The sequence below is a fragment of the Gymnodraco acuticeps genome, unplaced genomic scaffold, assembly GCF_902827175.1.
Source record: "Gymnodraco acuticeps unplaced genomic scaffold, fGymAcu1.1, whole genome shotgun sequence".
NCBI lineage: Eukaryota > Metazoa > Chordata > Actinopteri > Perciformes > Bathydraconidae > Gymnodraco > Gymnodraco acuticeps.
In genome coordinates, this window is record NW_022991180.1 from 1,576,652 (window position 1) to 1,597,180 (window position 20,529).

At 40.6% G+C, this 20,529-nt stretch overlaps 1 protein-coding gene across 4 annotated transcripts; it reads left to right on the top strand.

The window, feature by feature from the left end:
• Positions 1-655: 655 nt before the first annotated feature.
• ppm1ba (protein phosphatase, Mg2+/Mn2+ dependent, 1Ba) lies at positions 656-19,516 on the top strand. Of its 4 annotated transcripts, none has more exons than XM_034237843.1 (8): positions 656-1,049; positions 7,366-8,275; positions 8,986-9,103; positions 12,645-12,759; positions 13,267-13,324; positions 15,821-15,837; positions 16,320-16,342; positions 16,508-19,516. In XM_034237843.1, exons 2-7 carry the CDS (start codon positions 7,397-7,399, stop codon positions 16,333-16,335), a joined length of 1,203 nt encoding a protein of 400 aa, XP_034093734.1. In that variant the 5' UTR covers positions 656-1,049; positions 7,366-7,396; the 3' UTR covers positions 16,336-16,342; positions 16,508-19,516. The 4 variants fall into 4 exon arrangements, with proteins under 4 accessions (XP_034093734.1, XP_034093735.1, XP_034093737.1 ...); XM_034237844.1 differs by having other exon boundaries at positions 656-1,030; XM_034237846.1 differs by lacking the exon at positions 16,320-16,342.
• The last annotated feature ends 1,013 nt before the right edge of the window (positions 19,517-20,529 follow it).

Below are 20,529 nucleotides of genomic sequence, written 5' to 3' on the forward strand. Positions count from 1 at the left end.
GTTCTGATTTATTTTATATTTTATAACTACAAAAATATGACAATATGTATTAAGACAAGTACAAATTTAAAGTAGATTTCGTCTTGGTTTGATCCAATCATCGTCTCACAAATATCATTCTTATAAGATGAGGATCCATTTGAGTATGCAATAGAATAAACCATAAGCATTTTCTGTTGCTTATCTACTGAGTCAAGCTGGCAGCAGACAAAGGCATACACTTTTGATCCACACAAGTCTTCTCGACAGAAGGGATATAAAACTGTAAAATCCCTCCAATATGTGATGGTCAGCCTCCGGTCTCCCCCCATTTGGACATGATATATGTCTCACATGTATTCCTATGCTGATGTTAAACCCATAGGTTAAACCTGGAGAAATTGTCCAACGTCCGATACAAAAAAGCTACTCAAACACACACACACACACACACACACACACACACACACACACACACACACACACACACACACACACACACACACACACACACACACACACACACCACACACACACACACACACACACTCGGATTTTCACTGTTTACAGTATGTCATAGGATGTCTGACTGACTCATTTTTGGACCAATCATGCCTCAGCCTCGATTCAGCGTTTGTCCAATCACAGTAGAGAGCAATATGATTGGCCCGCCCCAGAACTGCATGTTCAAAAAGAACGTCATCTGCCTCATACATTTAGCTTTAGCCAAAATTAGCTCGTTGTTCAAATCATAGATAGATCTTGGTGTTTTTCATTTCAACTGACAGCCTACGTAGCGGTTATTTATTTGGTGCTCCCTGGGTTTACAGTGACAAACATGTATATAAAATCCTTGTTCCGAATCCGATGCAGAGACATGCTGAAGGCAGAACTGATCGTGTGAAATGCTGGCTAGCTTAATCAAAGCTAGCTGACGAGCAGGGGCCGAGAAGCGAAAGTGGCTAACATTAACGAGAGATAAGCCTATCACAAGAAGTCCGGGTAATAACATAACCTGCCACCGAAGCAACAAGAAGAACGACTGATAGAGGTAGTTTCTTTCCTACAAAGTAAGTACAATCTGGTACTTGTGATATGCTACGTTTCTAGTAAACACTTTGACAATTTCGCTAGCTGGTTAGCTAGCAACACAAGTGGCCTCATTTTCAGTTAGAGGCTCTTAGTTAACGTTATAATGGATAACAGGGTTTAAAGTGTTGTTGTTTTTGTCTTTGTTTTGGTGGTAAATATGAGGATATTACCAGCCAGTTATTATCATGCTGGGATCTGAATATGTTAATTGGTTGACGTTGTTGTTTTGCTGGATAACAGTAAAATGTATCATTCATTAGCCAGTATTCCAGTTTATAACATAACCTGGTGGAGTAAATTACATTTACTCAAATACTGTAAGTAACTACAATTGCAAGGTACTTGTACTTTACTTGAGTATTTCATAGTGTTGCTACTTTGTAGTTCTACCCCACTACAGTTCAGTTGTAAATCATGTACTTTTACCCCACTACATTTATTTTGGACCTTTAGTCACTTGACATATTTCGATTAATGATGTGACATATAATCAACTAGTAAATAAGACTTGTTACACCTGGAGTAAATACACAAGCTACCCTGCAGCAGCATACAAAGTAAATACAGCTTTTATAACATTGTAGCTGATTATCATAACAAAAACATATATATATGATTCTGAAATGGGCCAATCTCTAGAATAAGTACTTTTATTTTTGGTACTTTAAGTATATGCTGATGCTAATACTTTTGTTATTTAACTTAAGTAACATTTGATTAGTATTCCTTCACTCTTGTAGTTCTACTTTTACAGGGTTAAAGGGCTAACAGGGTACAAGCTCTGAGTACTTCTACCACCTTTGGTTACCTCTAAGGGCCAAGAGCACAAATATGTATTCCCATATTGTGTTATTATATTTCTTTATATTTGTTCTTGTTTTGTATTGCCATTCTGTCCCCATGCACCACTACTACAGGAATGAACTTGCTTTATTGCCTTGTTGTAGGTAGTCGTCTGTGGATGTTTGTGCGTCTGTGGCTGTGTGTTTGGCCGTGTTTGTGTGACGGTGTGTTCCAGAAATGGCAGTATCATCAGTGGCATGTTTGTGTTGGCACCTTGATGTGAAATCCTGCACTGGCCATGCTGTTTTAGCCTATGACTACAGCGAGTCTATTGGCCAGTCCAAAGGCATTTCTCTATACACTTTCGATTGTGTCTGTTGATTGAATCTCTACATGCGCAGATGAACGCTCAGATAGGGCTAACTGGCAAGCTCAAAATAACCCAAAGAGAAATGTACCAAGAGGGGGAGATGAATGGGATTTGTCTGCGTCTGAACCTAATGAGATGCAGATAAGTTTTCTGATGACATTATTTTCTATTTTTGAAAAGCCAGCATAAATAAAAAACTTTAAACTGATGTACAGATCATGACATTTTGGATATGCATAATTATGCGATTATTTTTGACTGATATTGCTATTGTGGTAAGATTCCCGGAGACACTTCTTTGAAAAATATATTTAATTGATCTTGTGATTTTTACTACTTATTTTTTTGTTATCATCAGTATCTTTACCAAACAACAGGTTTTCCTTAAGTCTGTAGAATACTTAATCTTTTGGCTGGTACATCTCTGCCGCACCACACTACTTATTTAGATATTCTGGCCAACACTGCAGGTTCATTGAACCCTCAATATATTTCATTGTCTCTGGTAATATGTTACCACATCGCACGTGTTGTTGCAGGATGTCTTTCAGGACTTGAGCTTCATTTCAAACCATTTACTTCATGGTAAATGTTGATGGACACATGCAATAACATCCCTTGGCGTCTCAAAGTGAGGAAAGTCCAGGTTCGGTGTATAGTGACGAGTACACATCTTGTTGTAAAGGCCAATCACAGTCCAGTATAACATGACACATTTACATTCGTCTTCTTTGGCTATAGTCCTATATAGGGCTGCACGATATCGGAAAAAACTGACATTGCGATTTTCCCCCCCCTGCGATATATATTGCGGCATGAAAAAATACAGGAATTGTTTTTTTTTGTCCGCAAACCATCCTTTCTTGAACTTTAATGCTATACAATTGGTATTTTTTAACAATATTTAACCGGATGAAGGATTTTAGTCACGGACTTCTGGATCTTAAGTTATCAGAGCAACAAGCTGAGCTAGCTCGGTTATCCTGCTGTGATCTGATCAAGAATGGTTGTGATTGGTGGTTTGCTGTGCATGCAGAGCCTGCATGTCACTCACTCAAGTACACATGAGAGCCACGCGAGTCTTCCTTTGGTAGCAAGCAGCAAAAATAATTGTAACATTATGTGTTTTATTTGCCTACTTAATATCGCACGTCCTAAAAAAAAGAAAGTCCTGCGATGTCAATATCGCGATTATCGTCACTCATATATCGTGCAGCCCTAGTCCTATAGACTCCTGTCTGGTCAAGCTTCCCGACGCCACGGCACTGTAGATGACTGAGATGTCTGTTCAGAGCACTTGTTCGGGGACATTGTCTGCTTCTGATGCGACGAAAGAGGAGGGGGATCTAAGATATGTTTGTTCCAACTCTTCAATTTGTAAAAGGAGAGCCCTTCTTGAGAAGTGGATCTTATTCCATTTAGTTACAATTGTTCTCATAACAAAGGGGCTGTTCCCGATACCTTGAGGTTTTTTAACTTTTTCGGATGTAGTTAATGGATACTTAATCTAAGGTGGCGCCATGGGCTTAAGCCCAGAATGTTTTCAGCAAAGCCAAGAATCCTTACTGTAAATCAGGCTAGGACGAGTTTCTTATACATTATAAAGCTTTGTTTAAAATAGTGTATTGTTGTTTAAGTTGACATGAACTGTTTTGTGACATTTCACAATGCTAATAAAAACATTTAGTTCTTGAAGCCCATATTTCACAATATTTATCGATCAACGAGTGACTCTAAAATGAAATGAAATCTGGCCACTGCTCTCGCTGACCTTGGATACTCCCTCGTACTTAATCAGCAGAAAGATGATCCCCTGCCTAAATAGCCATATAAGCAGCACATTAGTAGAAATGGATCTTTTTAAAATGTACTCAATATTCTCTGTTGTCTTTTTTTTAAACCAGAAAATACTGTTAGAGAAACTGAGCTAAAAAAATGGACTAAAAGTATAATATATACAGTGCAGCTTTATATGGCATTGATTTGTATGATTATCACAACCTTACAATGAAAATAAGAGTAGATGGAAAGAAACAACTTTAAAATGTTTGATGCTCCCAGTCGGCCGGAAAATGGGTTTGAGTGCAATCCACGTGTCCACATATTACGTCATTGGTATTAGAGTGGTAATGTGTGGAGGAGGAGAAAGTGACAGCGGGTGGAGGGTCTTTTGAGCAGAGCAGCTGTTGGCGATCGGCGCAGAGAAGAAATGAGCTGTCTTGCTATTAAACACATTCACAGACATTCCGCCTCTGATTATCAGGAATAAATAGAAGGATAAGTACGCAACATCACTGCCTTTCTGACTCTCTGTATTTTTCTTTTTGGGAGCCACATGCAAAACACATATGCTATAGTACTCCAGCACCTGTTTTCTACTAAACCACGACCCTACATTTCCCACCATCAACCTCTCTACAAGGTGACTCATTGTATTTTGATAGTGTTAGTTTACAGCTCATTTGGTACATGGCCAAGAACTCTACAAAATGAGATACACCTGTTGGTTGATGCTGTCACCTGGAATGTAGATGTAGACTATTATATCACACATATCCTCATTATGTTGGGAGAATCTGTTCCTGCGCGGATCCCATCAGCAGCTGACGGTTACATTGAGTTAGCTTGTTAAAGCTACCCTGCTTGTCTGAAGACCTTTTGGTTCCTGTCTGTTTGCTGGCTCTTAACTTTGACTCTCAAACGGCATCAGCCACTCACTTCATCTTCCCGTGTGTGTCATGGGAGGAAAACATTAATGTAGTAAATCAAAGCAAGGTCAGTTGTGCCACCTTTTGTTGAGACCTTACCCTGAAACTCATGTGTTCTCCATTGAATGGCCCAATGAATGAACACGTTTACACACACAGCTCGCTCACACAGTGGCTGTGCAGATCTCTTGTTGCATGCTGCAACCGCTAACATCTGCTGCTACTGTTGCTATGGCAACCACTCGGCTGCCACTCCAAACTGTGTAACCATGGAGACTTCAGACTGGGTAACATCACTCCTCTGTAGTTCACAAGTTATGTACGATGGCGTATCGTCTTTAATATAATGCGACGCCATCAGGTTTTAGCAAATATTCTATCTGTGTGTTGAATGTAAGAGGGCAAAGGATTTAGTTTGGTGTTCGTGGCTTGGATATCTGCTTGAATGTGTGTGTGTGTGTGAATGCATTTGTTGTCAAGGTAATAATTCAAGTGGTTTGGACTAGAGATGATTCTCAGCCCTTTGATATGTGGCCAAGCCTGTTTTTGTCCATGTGTGCTCACGCAATAATATGCAAATCAAAGCACATCTGTTGTATCACAATTAAATGAATTGGAAATCTAGAAATAACACAAACAACTTTGATATTTATCATTCACTTTTTTCCAAAAGTAAACATATAGTGCCAGACTAACAGCCTACATGTGGTGCAGACGAGACGTGGCACATCGGCCAGCCCTTTAAACGTGCTACAGGTTGACCCAGAGGTAATGGAGTTGGTTATGCAGTGGTTAGAAACTAAACTGATACTGCATTTATTTATTTACGCTTTTTGAATACAGAAATATCAACACACAACGTTGCTCTACTGCGTTGCATTTCCTCTGATAGAATACATTATTTATGTTTATCCTTCAGTATGATTAAGTTAGATAATGTACTATTTTTATATAACTAAGTTTTAAATATCTGCAACAGAAATATGAGATAATGGGAACACCAGGAAGTTCATATGTTTTAAAAAATGTAACCTTGAGCCTCTGTGTACAATAAGAGACCGGATGCCAGTATGCTTTTATTGATATTTTCAAGAATAAAGCTACAGGTTAAGAGTACAATTTCCAGAGGTAAAAAGCCATTAAGTACTGTTACTTATAATCAAAAAGACTGTATAAGTTCATGTTCTTACATTAAGTACATGGCTGGATATAGAAATATTCTATCCTATAAAGCTGGCTGCTGTTCATTTAGCTAATGCAGGTGCAGTTACAGGCAGATAACACGTCCTCTCAGTGAGTTTGGTAATGCTCTTAGCCTGCTCTGGCTGGCCAAAGAAGCTTTTAAGCTTGATACTCTGTCTCTTTAGGCATAAACCTGTGCTATTTCTGGATATGATGAGCAATGGTCACTATTTAGTTGGAATGTTTCTCTAGGAATATTAAGTAAACAGCACATAGCATTTATTACATATTTGATTAAAGGTAGGGTAGGTAATTCACTTCAGAAACACTTTTTGTTATATTCCATGGAATGCTCTTAACATCCCGATAGCAATGAATGACAATAATAAATACATGAAACATGTCATCTGTGGAAGCCGTGGCGCTGTAAAAAGCACGACCAATCATTTTAGACGGCCCGGTTAAAGTAATTGGATGGCCTACCTGCCTGTCAGCCTTCCATCTGTGCACAAACTTATCTCGTGCCCTCATTGGTCATGTGCACGTTCGTGTGTGTTGGAGGAGGGGCTCTGTACGGAAGTCTGAAGGAAGAGGCAGATTTATTCCAGTTGTGTACTTTCAAATTCTAGCGCACTCGAGCTGGTTTCTCCATGCTTACCTACCCCACCTTTAAACACATATTTTATTTATTTATTTTTGGCATTTTAGCGTTTAAAAAAACAAACAATTTGCCAGCTTTGTCCGATTTATTTTATATCCACACATATGTACATACATATGTAAATGTTGTCATTCAAATGTGTGGAGTTTGATTTGAATAAGGTTTTTGAAATATATTATATATTTTACCTTGATGCTTATGCCGACTTTTCTTTTTTACATCAAATAGGATCGATGGATTCATTATATGTAATTAGATCTCTTACAGCTACTTTGAATCTAATGATTGCTAGGAATGTCTCTTTCTTAAAAACCCTGCCTGTCAGTCGAACACAGTTATAGCTGGGTTGTGAAGAGTAGAGTTAACATTAATGTAGGTGTAATAATAAGCCACGCTGTTGATCAAACATATAAATACCTGGGCTTTACTATTGTTAAACATGAATTCAATGTATCTACTATGTTATTTATAGTTTTCACTTGTGATAACATGGTATACTCTGGTATAACATGGTACATGCCTGCAGTGTTTACTTCAAATTCAGTGTCCCTTTTTCTTATTCTGTCCTGTATCTTTTTTTTCTCCCACAGGTAGCAGTGGGTCTGTTTCCCAGCCGGAGCCATGGGAGCGTTCCTGGACAAACCCCGGACGGAGAAGCACAACTTGCACGACGAGGGCAACGGCCTGCGCTACGGGCTGAGCTCCATGCAGGGCTGGAGGGTGGAGATGGAGGACGCTCACACAGCCGTGCTCGGACTTCCTGCTCCTGGTATGACTGACTGGTCCTTTTTCGCCGTCTACGATGGTCACGCTGGCTCAAAGGTGGCCAACTACTGCTCCAAGCATCTTCTGGAACACATAATGAGTGCTAGCTTAGGGACCCAAGGCCCCCCTGCTGGGCCAGACGGCTCCACCGATGACCCTCCAGCGTTGGCTCCTCCTACAGTAGAGAATATCAAAACTGGGATCCGGACAGGCTTCCTGAAGATTGACGAGCACATGCGCAGCTTTTCTGACCTTCGGAACGGCATGGACCGTAGCGGCTCCACAGCGGTGGGGATCCTCATGTCACCCGAGCATTTCTTCTTCGTCAACTGTGGCGATTCTCGAGGCGTTCTGTATCGCAACTCAAACGTGTGTTTCTCCACTCTCGACCACAAGCCTTGCAACCCCCGCGAGAGAGAGCGCATCCAGAACGCCGGCGGCTCGGTGATGATTCAGAGGGTTAACGGGTCACTGGCTGTTTCAAGGGCCTTGGGGGACTATGACTACAAGTGTGTGGACGGGAAGGGCCCCACAGAGCAGCTGGTCAGCCCCGAACCTGAAGTCTATGAGATGGTTCGGGCCCCGGAACAGGATCAGTTTATCGTCCTGGCCTGTGACGGCATCTGGGACGTCATGACCAACGAGGAGCTCTGCGAGTTTGTCAAATCTAGGCTTGAGGTCTCCGACGACCTGGAAAGAGTCTGCAATGAAGTAGTGGACACCTGCCTGCACAAGGTGGGTACATGTTGGGTTTCAGCATGACCTTTGTGTGTTTTACTGTGATTGCTAATAGATTATAGAGATTGACTGTGGCACATTCAGGCTGTTGGCTGTAGATAAAGTTCTGCAAGCTCTAACAACTTCATATGAGCAGTTTTGAACATGGAAACTTAACATGAACATAACATGTTCCTTATAAAATATGTAACACTGGCATTCCGTAGGCTTGATAAGTGGATATACAAATATTGCAGGTTTCCTCATTATTCCTGATCAGCTGCAGAGTTTAGTTAAATATAATGGATTCAAAATGTAAAAAGCACAATGGCATTGTAATCACCTGCTACTTTTTTTCACTTCTGGGTTTGAATGCAATTGTGTTCCTTCAGCTGCTCTAGCGTCAGTACATTTTAAACAATACATTATATTTGGGATAATTTACCCGACTGGCAGTAAGATTTATTACAAAAAACAGCTGCACGTTTGCAAACTATTTCTCAACGTGGAAGCGCCTTGATTCAGTCAAAGAGCAAGGTGAATACAAAACAGCCTATTTTAAAAGGATTGACATGAAGCCGTCTGTTTTAACACTGCCTCCCTGTGATTCATATTGCAGACTGTTTGAATACTTCTGCCTTGGAAATCTTCATTATTTCTCTCAGCACTTCACAATAACTCCTTCTCTTACTTTCTCCTCTTCACTCCTCTCTCCTCCCTCGTCTTAGGGGAGTCGGGATAACATGAGTGTTGTGTTAGTGTGTTTGCCCAACGCTCCCAAAGTGTCCGAGGAAGCTGTGAGGAAAGACGCTGAGCTCAACAAATATATGGAGTCTCGAGTGGAAGGTGAGAATGGACGGGTGATAAACATAAAAAAACACCGTTGTTACTGTATGTACAAACATAATGGGATCTTTGGATATTATACATTTTTGATGTTCATTTTTAGAATATTGCTTTCATTTTTTAAGGTCAGTATTAAAGGTCCCATGTCATGCTTTTCCGGTTATTACCCGTCCCCTTGTGTGTTATGAAGGTTTTTCTGCATGTAAACGGTCTGCAGAGTCAAAAACCCTCAAAGTACACCCTGTAGCGAGTAAACTCTAACACAGAAAAGACCTGTCTATGCTGCCCCAGAATGCCTAGTGGAGCCTCGCAGATGGGGGGTGCTGCAGCCCCCTCAGCAACCCCCCCTTCACGCGTCCATTCAAGATGTCTCACTGTCTCGCAGACCCCACACAGCAACCAGGAAACGACACCAGTGACCCAGCTCACACTGTCCGCTCCTCGCAGCAGCGAGCCTCGCAACATCCCGCCGACACCCAGACCCCACGCAGCATTCTCATCTGTTTGTTGCTAACGCCATTGAAACACATAATCACTGATGTAACGGTGGTGGACTCATCAGAACAGAGTGGGCGAGCTGACCAATCAGAGCACACTGGGCTCATAGGAGGGGGGGCAGGAGCTCCAACAAGCCGTTTAGGACAGAGTGAATACACATACTATACAGAGATGCTGTATGAGAAACCAATGTGAGTTTGGAACATTGAAATTGAACAATGTAAATCTATTCTACACTGAACAAAAATATAAATGCAACACTTTTGTTTTTGCTCCCATTTTTCATGAGATGAACTCAAAGATCTAAAACATTTTCTATATACACAAAATAACCATTTCTCTCAAATATTGTTCACAAATCTGAAAAGATCTGTGATAGTGAGCACTTCTCCTTTGCCGAGATAATCCATCCCACCTCACAGGTGTGGCATATCAAGATGCTGATTAGACAGCATGATTATTGCACAGGTGTGCTTTAGGCTGGCCACAATAAAAGGCCACTCTGAAATGTTCAGTTTTATCACACAGCACAATGCCACAGATGTCGCAAGTTTTGAGGGAGCGTGCAATTGGCATGCTGACAGCAGGAATGTCCACCAGAGCTGTTGCCCGTGAATTGAATGTTCATTTCTCTACCATAAGCCGTCTCCAAAGGCGTTTCAGAGAATTTGGCAGTACATCCAACCGGCCTCACAACCGCAGACCACGTGTAACCACACCAGCCCAGGACCTCCACATCCAGCATGTTCACCTCCAAGATCGTCTGAGACCAGCCACTCGGACAGCTGCTGCAACAATCGGTTTGCATAACCAAAGAATTTCTGCACAAACTGTCAGAAACCGTCTCAGGGAAGCTCATCTGCATGCTCGTCGTCCTCATCGGGATCTCGACCTGACTCCGGTTCGTCGTCGTAACCGACTTGAGTGGGCAAATGCTCACATTCGATGGCGTCTGGCACGTTGGAGAGGTGTTCTCTTCACGGATGAATCCCGGTTTTCACTGTTCAGGGCCGATGGCAGACAGCGTGTGTGGCGTCGTGTGGGTGAGCGGTTTTCTGATGTCAATGTTGTGAATCGAGTGGCCCATGGGGTGGTGGGGTTATGGTATGGGCAGGCGTATGTTATGGACGACGAACACAGGTGCATTTTATTGATGGCATTGTGAATGCACAGAGATACCGTGACGAGATCCTGAGGCCCATTGTTGTGCCATTCATCCACGACCATCACCTCATGTTGCAGCATGATAATGCACGGCCCCATGTTGCAAGGATCTGTACACAATTCCTGGAGGCTGAAAACATCCCAGTTCTTGCATGGCCAGCATACTCACCGGACATGTCACCCATTGAGCATGTTTGGGATGCTCTGGATCGGCGTATACGACAGCGTGTTCCAGTTCCTGCCAATATCCAGCAACTTGGCACAGCCATTGAAGAGGAGTGGACCAACATTCCACAGGCCACAATCAACAACCTGATCAACTCTATGCGAAGGAGATGTGTTGCACTGCGTGAGGAAAATGGTGGTCACACCAGATACTGACTGGTTTTCGGACCCCCCCCAGACCCCCCCAATAAAGCAAAACTGCACGTTTCAGAGTGGCCTTTTATTGTGGCCAGCCTAAGGCACACCTGTGCAATAATCATGCTGTCTAATCAGCATCTTGATATGCCACACCTGTGAGGTGGGATGGATTATCTCGGCAAAGGAGAAGTGCTCACTATCACAGATTTTTTCAGATTTGTGAACAATATTTGAGAGAAATTATTATTTTGTGTATATAGAAAATGTTTTAGATCTTTGAGTTCATCTCATGAAAAATGGGAGCAAAAACAAAAGTGTTGCATTTATATTTTTGTTCAGTGTAGTAGACCTCAACAATGGAATCATGATCAGTAGAAATGGCCATGACATGGGACCTTTTAAGTTTTGATGTGTGAATATAAGGTCATTAAATAGGTATAGACTTGTATTAAATAGGGATTTTGAGTAACACCAATGTTGAAATGTTTGAATAATTGATTATAAAATGTGTATAATGTCAATACATTTCAGTAATTTTAGGTTTTTAAACCGCAATCCCACCCGTTATTGTTGTTATAAAGGTGTAATTGGAAAAACAGGTCTTTATTTGAGCTCTTACAAAGTTTTTCTTGGAGACTCGGGCTCGTTCTCCCTCTGACACAGATCTGTATGCATGTTTTCTCCACTCAATGACTCTGCCACTGTCTATTGTCAAACCTCCAGCCAAGTTATCTCCGGCTCACAGCAGAGGAGTGACACCATCCTGACCTCCTTTTCCATTTCAGCAAGCATCTCCCCTCTCTATTCCCTGTTCTATCCTCTCCTCCCTGAACGCATCTTTCTCCCCCGTTTCTCACTCAAACATTCCCTGTCTTGTTTGGACAGATTCCCTGCTCCTCTCCTGTCTTCACGTCTTCTTCTTTATCATTTCATCCTTCTTTTCTAAAGATGACTTCCGATGAACACAGTGTCGTTTTATACTCCTTGTTGGTTTCTTCAACACAAGGGCTACTGTTAGTGCAAAACGAGGGTTTGTCAGATTTCTGCTCACCTAATACCAATGTTTTCTTGATCCACAGAGCGGTAAAAAACCCTGGGTCTAGCACATCTATTGTAAGATTAGAAAAAGCAGGTGGTAAAAGCAGGAGGTAGTTATTGTATAAAATGGTTAAATAATGAATGGTTTAATAGGTGCACCAAAGTGGGTTCAAATGATTTCCCAAATCAGTGTAAACATTGATGCGAAATGTATTCGGGTGCTTGGCTTCAGATACCGTCTAATACTGGGAGAGAATAGAAAGAGAGGAATGCTCTGGCTGAACATTGACCTGGCTTCATGCCACTCAACTCAGCTGCAGGATTCTCTCAGATATTCACTTTCCATCTTCACTTCTTTTCCCCTCATTTGTCACATTTTAGTCCTCTCCCTCCCCTCCTCTCCTCTCTTGTCTCAGCTGTTCTTGGCGGTCAGCAGCTCTGTGAACACTGTCTTTGTAACATCATGCTGTTGTTTCAGAGATGCTGTCTCGGCCCGGGGAGGAGGGCTTCCCTGACCTGGTAGCAGTGATGAGGAGCCTGTCCACCGACATCGGCATGCCCCCCCTTCCACCAGGGGGAGGCCTCGCCAGCAAGTAAGAACCAGCACCCTCTGAGAGACTCTGTTACTTTAACAGGATAGTTGTATGTTAATCCGGAGTCATAAGCATCTGGTATGAAAATATCAATATTAGGTTTACACGTACGAGAAATTTGACTTGGTGTCGTGGTGCATACATAAAAGTAAAACAAGAATTAAAAACACAGGTAAAGAACGAGAACAATATTAAAAATAATAACAAATATAGTAAAATATAACAGTATTTACATTGCATTGGAATAAAATATGGAATACAAATTGGCAGTAAAAGAAAACAAACGAAAAATAAATATTAATATGAAAATATAATGTAAAAAGAAAAGGCAGTTATCTAGTTTTAGGAAAAAAAAGTATGTCATTGGGACTAAATAGAAATATTATTCAAAGTTTGCAGTTTACTTCACCTTTCTGTAGCTTGTTTGCGCTCTCTGTCTGGATGGATGGCTTGAATTGAATAGCTAATGAAACCTAATCACTTTTGTGTGTCTTCCCCTTCCTGCAGACGCAGTGTTATTGAAGCAGTATACAACCGTCTGAACCCATACAGGGAGGAAGATGGGGTCAGTATCAGTATATTCAATGAATATGAGCCTTGTCCTTTTTTGACCATTTGTACTCAAACTTAAATGTTATACTAAGGCATAACATCTGAGTTTTAAGTCGTCTCGTGGAGCAGGCTGTTGGTATCCGTGTGTTCCATTTTTCTTCCCACTCAAACGGTTAAATATTCAAACTTACCTCAGTGCCAAGCACATCCTTTCATTCCTTTCGATAAACATTTGTTTGTTTTTCTGGGCATTGTGCATGATGCGCACCTTCCTCTCAGCCCTGGTAATGGCCTGTGCATGCATGACAACACAGCTTTGTCCAGAGTCTTTCTTGCAGAACCTTAGCAATTTCACCAAATCCAGCGACTGCAAGTGAAATCATTTTGTTCTTATTTATTTGCTGAATTTTCTCTGTGCTCCACTGTGTGCATCGAAGATTTAGATTTCTTTGAGCAGTTTATTTGTTGTCCTAACTCAAAGCTTCCCCAATCAGCCTGTGTTCATGAGACAGGAACCGTTGAGGTGAATAAAGGCTGTGGCCACTATTTGAGTATTGTAGGAGTCGGTACAGATCAATAGTTGGTGAAACACTCCAGTTAATTGTGTCTAAGGATGTTGTGTAGCTGGCAGACTTTGTATACTTTTGGGTTTTGCCAATCTCTTGATTTGCCTGTTTTACAGAAACATGCCTATTTATTACACAATGGCTTGAAAACAAGGAGTCAATAACATCTGTGTCGCCTTGTCACTTTATATTTTGTTGCAGTGATCGTGTTCAAATATTTGAGTGTTTTTCTGTGATGGATCCGATGTGTGGGAATGACACACTGACATCAAATATGACACACTTTAATAATTGTTAGTGTGTGTGTGTGTGAGATGTTTGGTAGCTGGTGTTGGGAGTGAGGTGATGTTGATGGCACCTTGTTTTGTTGTCTGTAAGGACCAAGACCTAACTCAAATCTGCTATTTGTATAGTTTTTGTGATTACAGCCAAATGATTGTGATGTTGACTGTCCTCGGGTAACTGTGTGGTTTGCAGTGTTGTGCTAGTTACTGAAAACCAGTAACTAGTTACCATTACTAGTTACTTCATTTCAAAAGTAACTCAGTTACTTTACTAGTTACTTTGACCAAAAAGTAATGCGTTACTGTGAAAAGTAACGTTTGGTTACTTGAAAAAAGGGCTCCCATTAATACCCTTATAGCCTTAATTTCAGTACTGTTATTGCATTGGAGAATAATACAATCTGTTGATCAACTTGACATGCATTATATGCAATCTGGATTGCATCGATATTAGCTGGCTTTCCATTTTTGTATATTCTTTCTCCAGGTAGTTGGAAAAAGTTTTCCGTCCCATATGCCGTGTGCCGCGTGCCGCCCGGACATGCTATCATGCTAACTAGCTCCCTGAAAGCGGGTGACTCCACTGTAGCAATAGCCTGCATGTGTTCTACAACATACCGTGCAATGGCTTTATCGACTTTTCCCTGGATAACAGTCCTTTGGTTAAAATCCAGCCGCTGTTGCTTAGGTGGAGGTGGAGTGGCGTCGGCTGAGTCTCTGTGGTCTTAGCTACTAGCTTCGTCCCAGCATGTTGTTTTTGCAGATGTTTTAAGAGATTTTAATTACTGATTTGGGCAGTAGATAAGATCTTTGACCCGCCAAGACACAACTTACATTTAACTAAAACGTTCTTTTCTTTGTGCTCGACAAAAGTGAAATAGTGAGAATATCTCTAGGTGGAGAAACTAGACTTGAGCTCCGCCGCCGCCATGATAGTCATGTTAGTAAACAACACAAACACGCCCACAGCCCGTCTCCGCATGTGACACAGGAAGTATCTAAGTACATTTACTCAAGTACTGTACTTAAGTACAGTTCTCATCTCTGTTCGCCTGGCTGTTGACTATATAAAAAAAACTAACGGAGTAACGCACCATGTAGTAACGGTAACGGAGTTACTGACTTTAAAAAGTAATGCGTTAGAGTACTAGTTACTGCCAAAAATAACGGCGTTACTTGTAACGCGTTACTCCCAACACTGGTGGTTTGTGATTCAAATTCTACACATAGTGGCTTTAAATAGAAGTTATACTGTAGCCATCATAAGAGCAAGAATATTTAAGGAACACTGTTTTATTAAGGTTTGGCTAGCATATGAAGTATTTGTGGTTTAAGTTACATATTTACCAGTAAAATGGCCCATAATAACATTTTGTGGCAAACTTGTGCTCTTTCACAACCGCCCATATTTAGAGTTTAGATTGATGTTTCAACAGATAACCAGCCATATGGTACTTTTACAGTACTTCAGAGAAGAAAAAAAAGTTACATGACATAAAGGATTATGGATATTTATCCATCATTAAATAAATCATTTTTTTTCTCTCTGAAGAAATGTTATTAATCTTACCAACACTAACACGGGAACTGTTCCACTCACACACACTCACGGGATGTATCGATTTGTCTAACTGTGTGTTCACCCTCTGATTAACGCAGCCCTCCTGTTTCATTTGGTAAGTGACCACATATATAAATGTTACACCCCCCTTTTCTTCCAACCCATCTACTCGCACACCTTACTCACACACACTCCTACAGGCATGTAAGTGGTGACCTTACCCCCCCGTCACTCCCATCAGTCTCTGGCCTTCTCTCTAGCATGTGGATCTCTGTGACTTTAAGGCGTGTTTGTACGTCTGTGACATCACTGTCCAGGTTTAGGGAGGATGAATGGTCGTTGTCTTCTGGTCCTGTCCGCCCCCACCCTCTCAAATCACACGTATACGACCCTACACGCATGCACCTTCCTCTCTCTGTCTTTCCACAACTGCACGCAACAGTCTTCGTTTCTGTGTCCCTCTCTGACGAAAGGCCTTGGAGTTGTTGTGTTGGCGTATTGTTGCCGCAGGAACACACACTGAGGTGTAAAGTGTGCCCTGGCTTACGCTGCTATTGTAACTTTACTTTGTGCTTCTTTTCGTCGTGCTGATTGCAGGAAAACCTGGCCTTGAAGTCCAGGTTGGGGAACAAAATCATCGAATTTCACTGTAATGATTGTGTTACTGTACCTAATAACAATGTGCGCTCCTTTTCATCATGCTCTCCCATCTTCTTTTCCATCTCCTTTTCCTACCATCTTCCCCTCTTCTCTTCCTCTTCTTCTCCATTGCTTTCCTCTTGCAGAACGGAGCCGAGTTGGAGTACCACTGGTAGCTGTCCAGCCCGACTGCCTGATCCAAAAGGAAAAAAAAACAGGACCACTTTTCCACACGAGATCACATCCATAGTCACCCTTTTAATTTCCTCTGGATTTTTTTTATTTGTACTCCTCACACTAAGAGATCAATGGCAGCAGGAATCCTGGTTTTAACACACTCACACACTCTTTGTAGAGGACTACAAAACAGATTTAGGTTCTTTCTGTAGAACAAAACAGGGAACAAAAAGAACAACTGCGTTAATATCGGAAAAGCTATACAGTATATACTTCAGAGAGGCAAACAAGCACACTTTCTCTTGCCACTCGTTTTCCTTGCTTTCTTTGTGGTGGTAGTTTTTGTCGCCGATTGAGGAAGACCCAGGTGAGGAAGACCCAGGAGCCGCCCTGGACGCTTTGGTGCCTTCCTCAGAATTGAGAGAGAAGGGAGACCCTCGAAGCCGACCGTCAGCCCGCCATTCCCCAGCCAGTCGCTCAAAGACGTTTGTAAGATCCTGAATGGACTAAAGGGGATTATTTGGCTGCAATTTGTGGCATTATTTGATCACACCGAGGGACCACACAAGCCTGCGACCCCCCCCCCCACCAGGATCTGGTGTGCCTCGCTGCAGATTTGAATTACGAGGAGTTGGTTTAAGCTCAAGTGTGATGACTCTTCTTGCACGTCCCTGCTCACTTTCTCTCCGCCTGTATCTTATAGGATGTTAACAAAACATTAGATTTCTCTCTCTTCCTCTCTGCTCTGTCTTTTCCTTTTCCAGAACCACAAGCATTCAGCCTGCTGTTGTTTAACAGATAGAAATTATATATTAAAGTCATATACATATATATATATAGCTATATTTTGATTTGTTTCATCTTAATTCATAGCTATGGTATTCGTCGTTGCCTAACGTGCGTGTGGTCTTTGTTCATTTAGTGTGTAGACAAATAACACAAAAAAGTCAAAGTTGCACACACAGTTTTCCCGCACAACATCGGTCCAAAGACAGGGTTTTGGGATAAAGGAATCTTCAACACACACAATCCTGCTTGCGCTGCAACTTGCCTTTTCTATCTCTCCAATATGTGTACAAAAAACAAAAAATGCCTTTTTTTTGTTTTAATAGAAAAATATTCCATTCATTTTTCGTTGTAATGTTTTTTTTGTGTGCTATGGCTTTTCAAAGTACTGTGGCTGTGGTCCTATTACAGATGGGTAATAAAATGATGAGGGGAGCATGAGATATACCTTGTACAGAACATTGGGAGGGATTTTGTTGGTGTTTCACTGTACGAAGTAACAGAGGGACACTGTCACTAATGGCTGTCCTTCAATTGTTCATAGACTTTGCCTCAAAGGCAGGGGCCGGTTGCATTGGAAGCCCTGGTTTGGCTCTTTGGATCGACCTGGAGTTCATTTCATTTCTGTAAAACCCTAGCACTAATAAGTGATTGAAACAAAGCCTGTTCTTTTTAAATATTTTTAACAAATGTGCGCATAGACAAATTGGGGTACACATACTTTGCGTGTGTATTCTTTCCCGTAGATGCATTAAAAATAGGCTTTAAGTATGCAAAACTGTAATATACACTTTTTTTTTTCAATCATTCAATGGCAAATTCATTGAGCTTTCTGAAGTGGTAGTTTTGAAAGAGAATAGGCCTAACAGTTTTCTGATTTGTATTGTTCTTGTGGTACACTTGCTCTTGGTGCCATATGACGAATAGGTACTTGAATGTGTAGTTCTTTTGCAGTTGTTTTAATGGGATGATTGATTTTTTTTCTTTGTTTGTGGTGGAGGGTGTGTGTGGGTGGGGGGGGGGGGGGGGGTCTATAGTTGTGCATGTTTTGTGATTGAGGGAGGAGTGTATTTTGTGTGTGAGATGTACTGGGCGGATGGGGGTAATGTGGGCATGTTCAGTGTGGTGGAACACAATGTTAGACAGATAAGTGAGGTTAAAAGTACAAAATAGAGAAAGAACTGGAACAAAATGCAGGAAATTATTATTTGTCTACAACCTTTCATCCTCCATGTTATGGTCAACATCTTTTTTGACCCCCAAAATAGTTTTTTCCCCACTCGATCTAATTTGAGATTGTTCCTGAATTCAAATCACTACCATTGTGGATTTCTTCATATTCTGCTTGATATTTTTTAACATTGTATTAGGTTTCACCAAACTGAACAAAGTCCTCTTTTTGGGTTTATGTTTAAGCTATAACAGACACTGGGCTAGGAGAGGACTTAAGGAAGGAAGGAAAGGATATTTTTCTGAATGTAATTGTTCATTATTCACACTGATCCCACTGCATGGACTGAGTACAAGCAGCACTGCAGCATCAGTCTCTCTTTGCTCCCTTTTTATTTTGAAAAAAAACAATACACATTTGTCTGGTTGTGGAATCTCAAGATTCACAAGAGGCTTTGGTGTTCAATAGGAATACTTAGATCATGGGTTCTTGCTTTGATTGAATGATATGTTAAGTAAGGAGCATTTTAAAAAGCATACAGTAATTCTGGGCCCATAGGGTTCATGTGACCGTGAAGACTTTAGAAGGGAGGCAAGATTTTAGAAGCAGAAAAAGACAGACTTGACATTCCTCACGTGGGCATTTTAGTATGGATATGATCCCTTTTACTCTTTACCACCTCCTTCTATCGTCTCTCTTTATATACATACTCAGAATTGTATGATGGCAATGATAAATTCCACTCTTGTTTTTATTTTATTTATTCCAGTGCTTTTAACTCTTATAAGAATACTGTATTTTGAAGACAGTATAAGGTAATAAGCTGGTGTGCATTTGAGAGTAATGTATGACCCACTCTCCTTCATTTTGACCTTTCAGAGGACAAAAGAAGGAAAGTTTGAGACAGAGGTATTCACAATCCCTTCTTCCTGTACGAATTCCCCAGTATGCTATTGTGATGTTACAGACCATACAGTGAACATAAACGTCAATAAAAGATGGATTTAAGTTGAAAACGGTTTAAACTGCTATGCTTGTTGTTTTTTCCAGTGTCAACTTCAAATGTCAACTTTGTGTCTTTGAGCTTCTCACTAGAACAGAATAGGAAGTTTGCAGATTTGTATTGGTCTTATCCAATGACAGTTTGTGCTCTGTGGGTAAGACATTGTTCTGTGCAAGGTCAGACAAATATACTTTGTAAACAAAATAAGTCGCTATGTAGTTTTTTTTTAAAAAAAAGCATAGGTTTTTTGGCACAGCCTGCTGTCATCTTAAGTATTAACATAATTTGGGATATGGGAGAAATGGTCAAAACGTTTAGATTAGCGTACAATGTTCTTAGATTATGTTATATTATGTTTAATAGATCACACTTTACTTGCTCCCACTTCATTTGGTTTGGTTATATTTATGTATTTTTTGTGGTGTGCAAGAGATCATACATACTAAAAGACAACAGTCCACAAAAACCAAGAAAGTTCCTGCTTAATTTCTGTTGTTCCTATCCCACAATAATATCTCTTCAGTACAGATTTTAGGTACTTGGGTATAGATATTTACTACATATCATTTCATATTTTCTTTAATGTGACAGCTGTAGCTACTTTGTTGGTTAAGATATTTCCACAAAGACAATGAGCTTTTTTTAGTCAATTGTGGTAAAACTAATATTTTTAATGAATGACTTTTTATGGAGCTATTTCAGGGTCATAAGTTTGAAAGATCTGAAAGCGAAAAAAAACGATCTGAAAGCGAACAACGATCTGAATGTGAAACCCGAAAACCTGAAAAAACAAGATTGAAAACGAAAAATCTGCAACTGAAAAAAAAAAGGATTCAAATATCAAAATATGTATAAAAGTGAAATCTGAAAATAAATATTTTATTCAAAAAAAATTGCTGAACTGAATCAAAAATAATATTCAACCTGAAAAATGATTTCAAATACTTATTTTTATTTTGAATGCATCATTGTATTTTTCAAAGTTCAGGATAAAAACTTGAACTTTCAAATAAATTGTATTTTTTTGAATG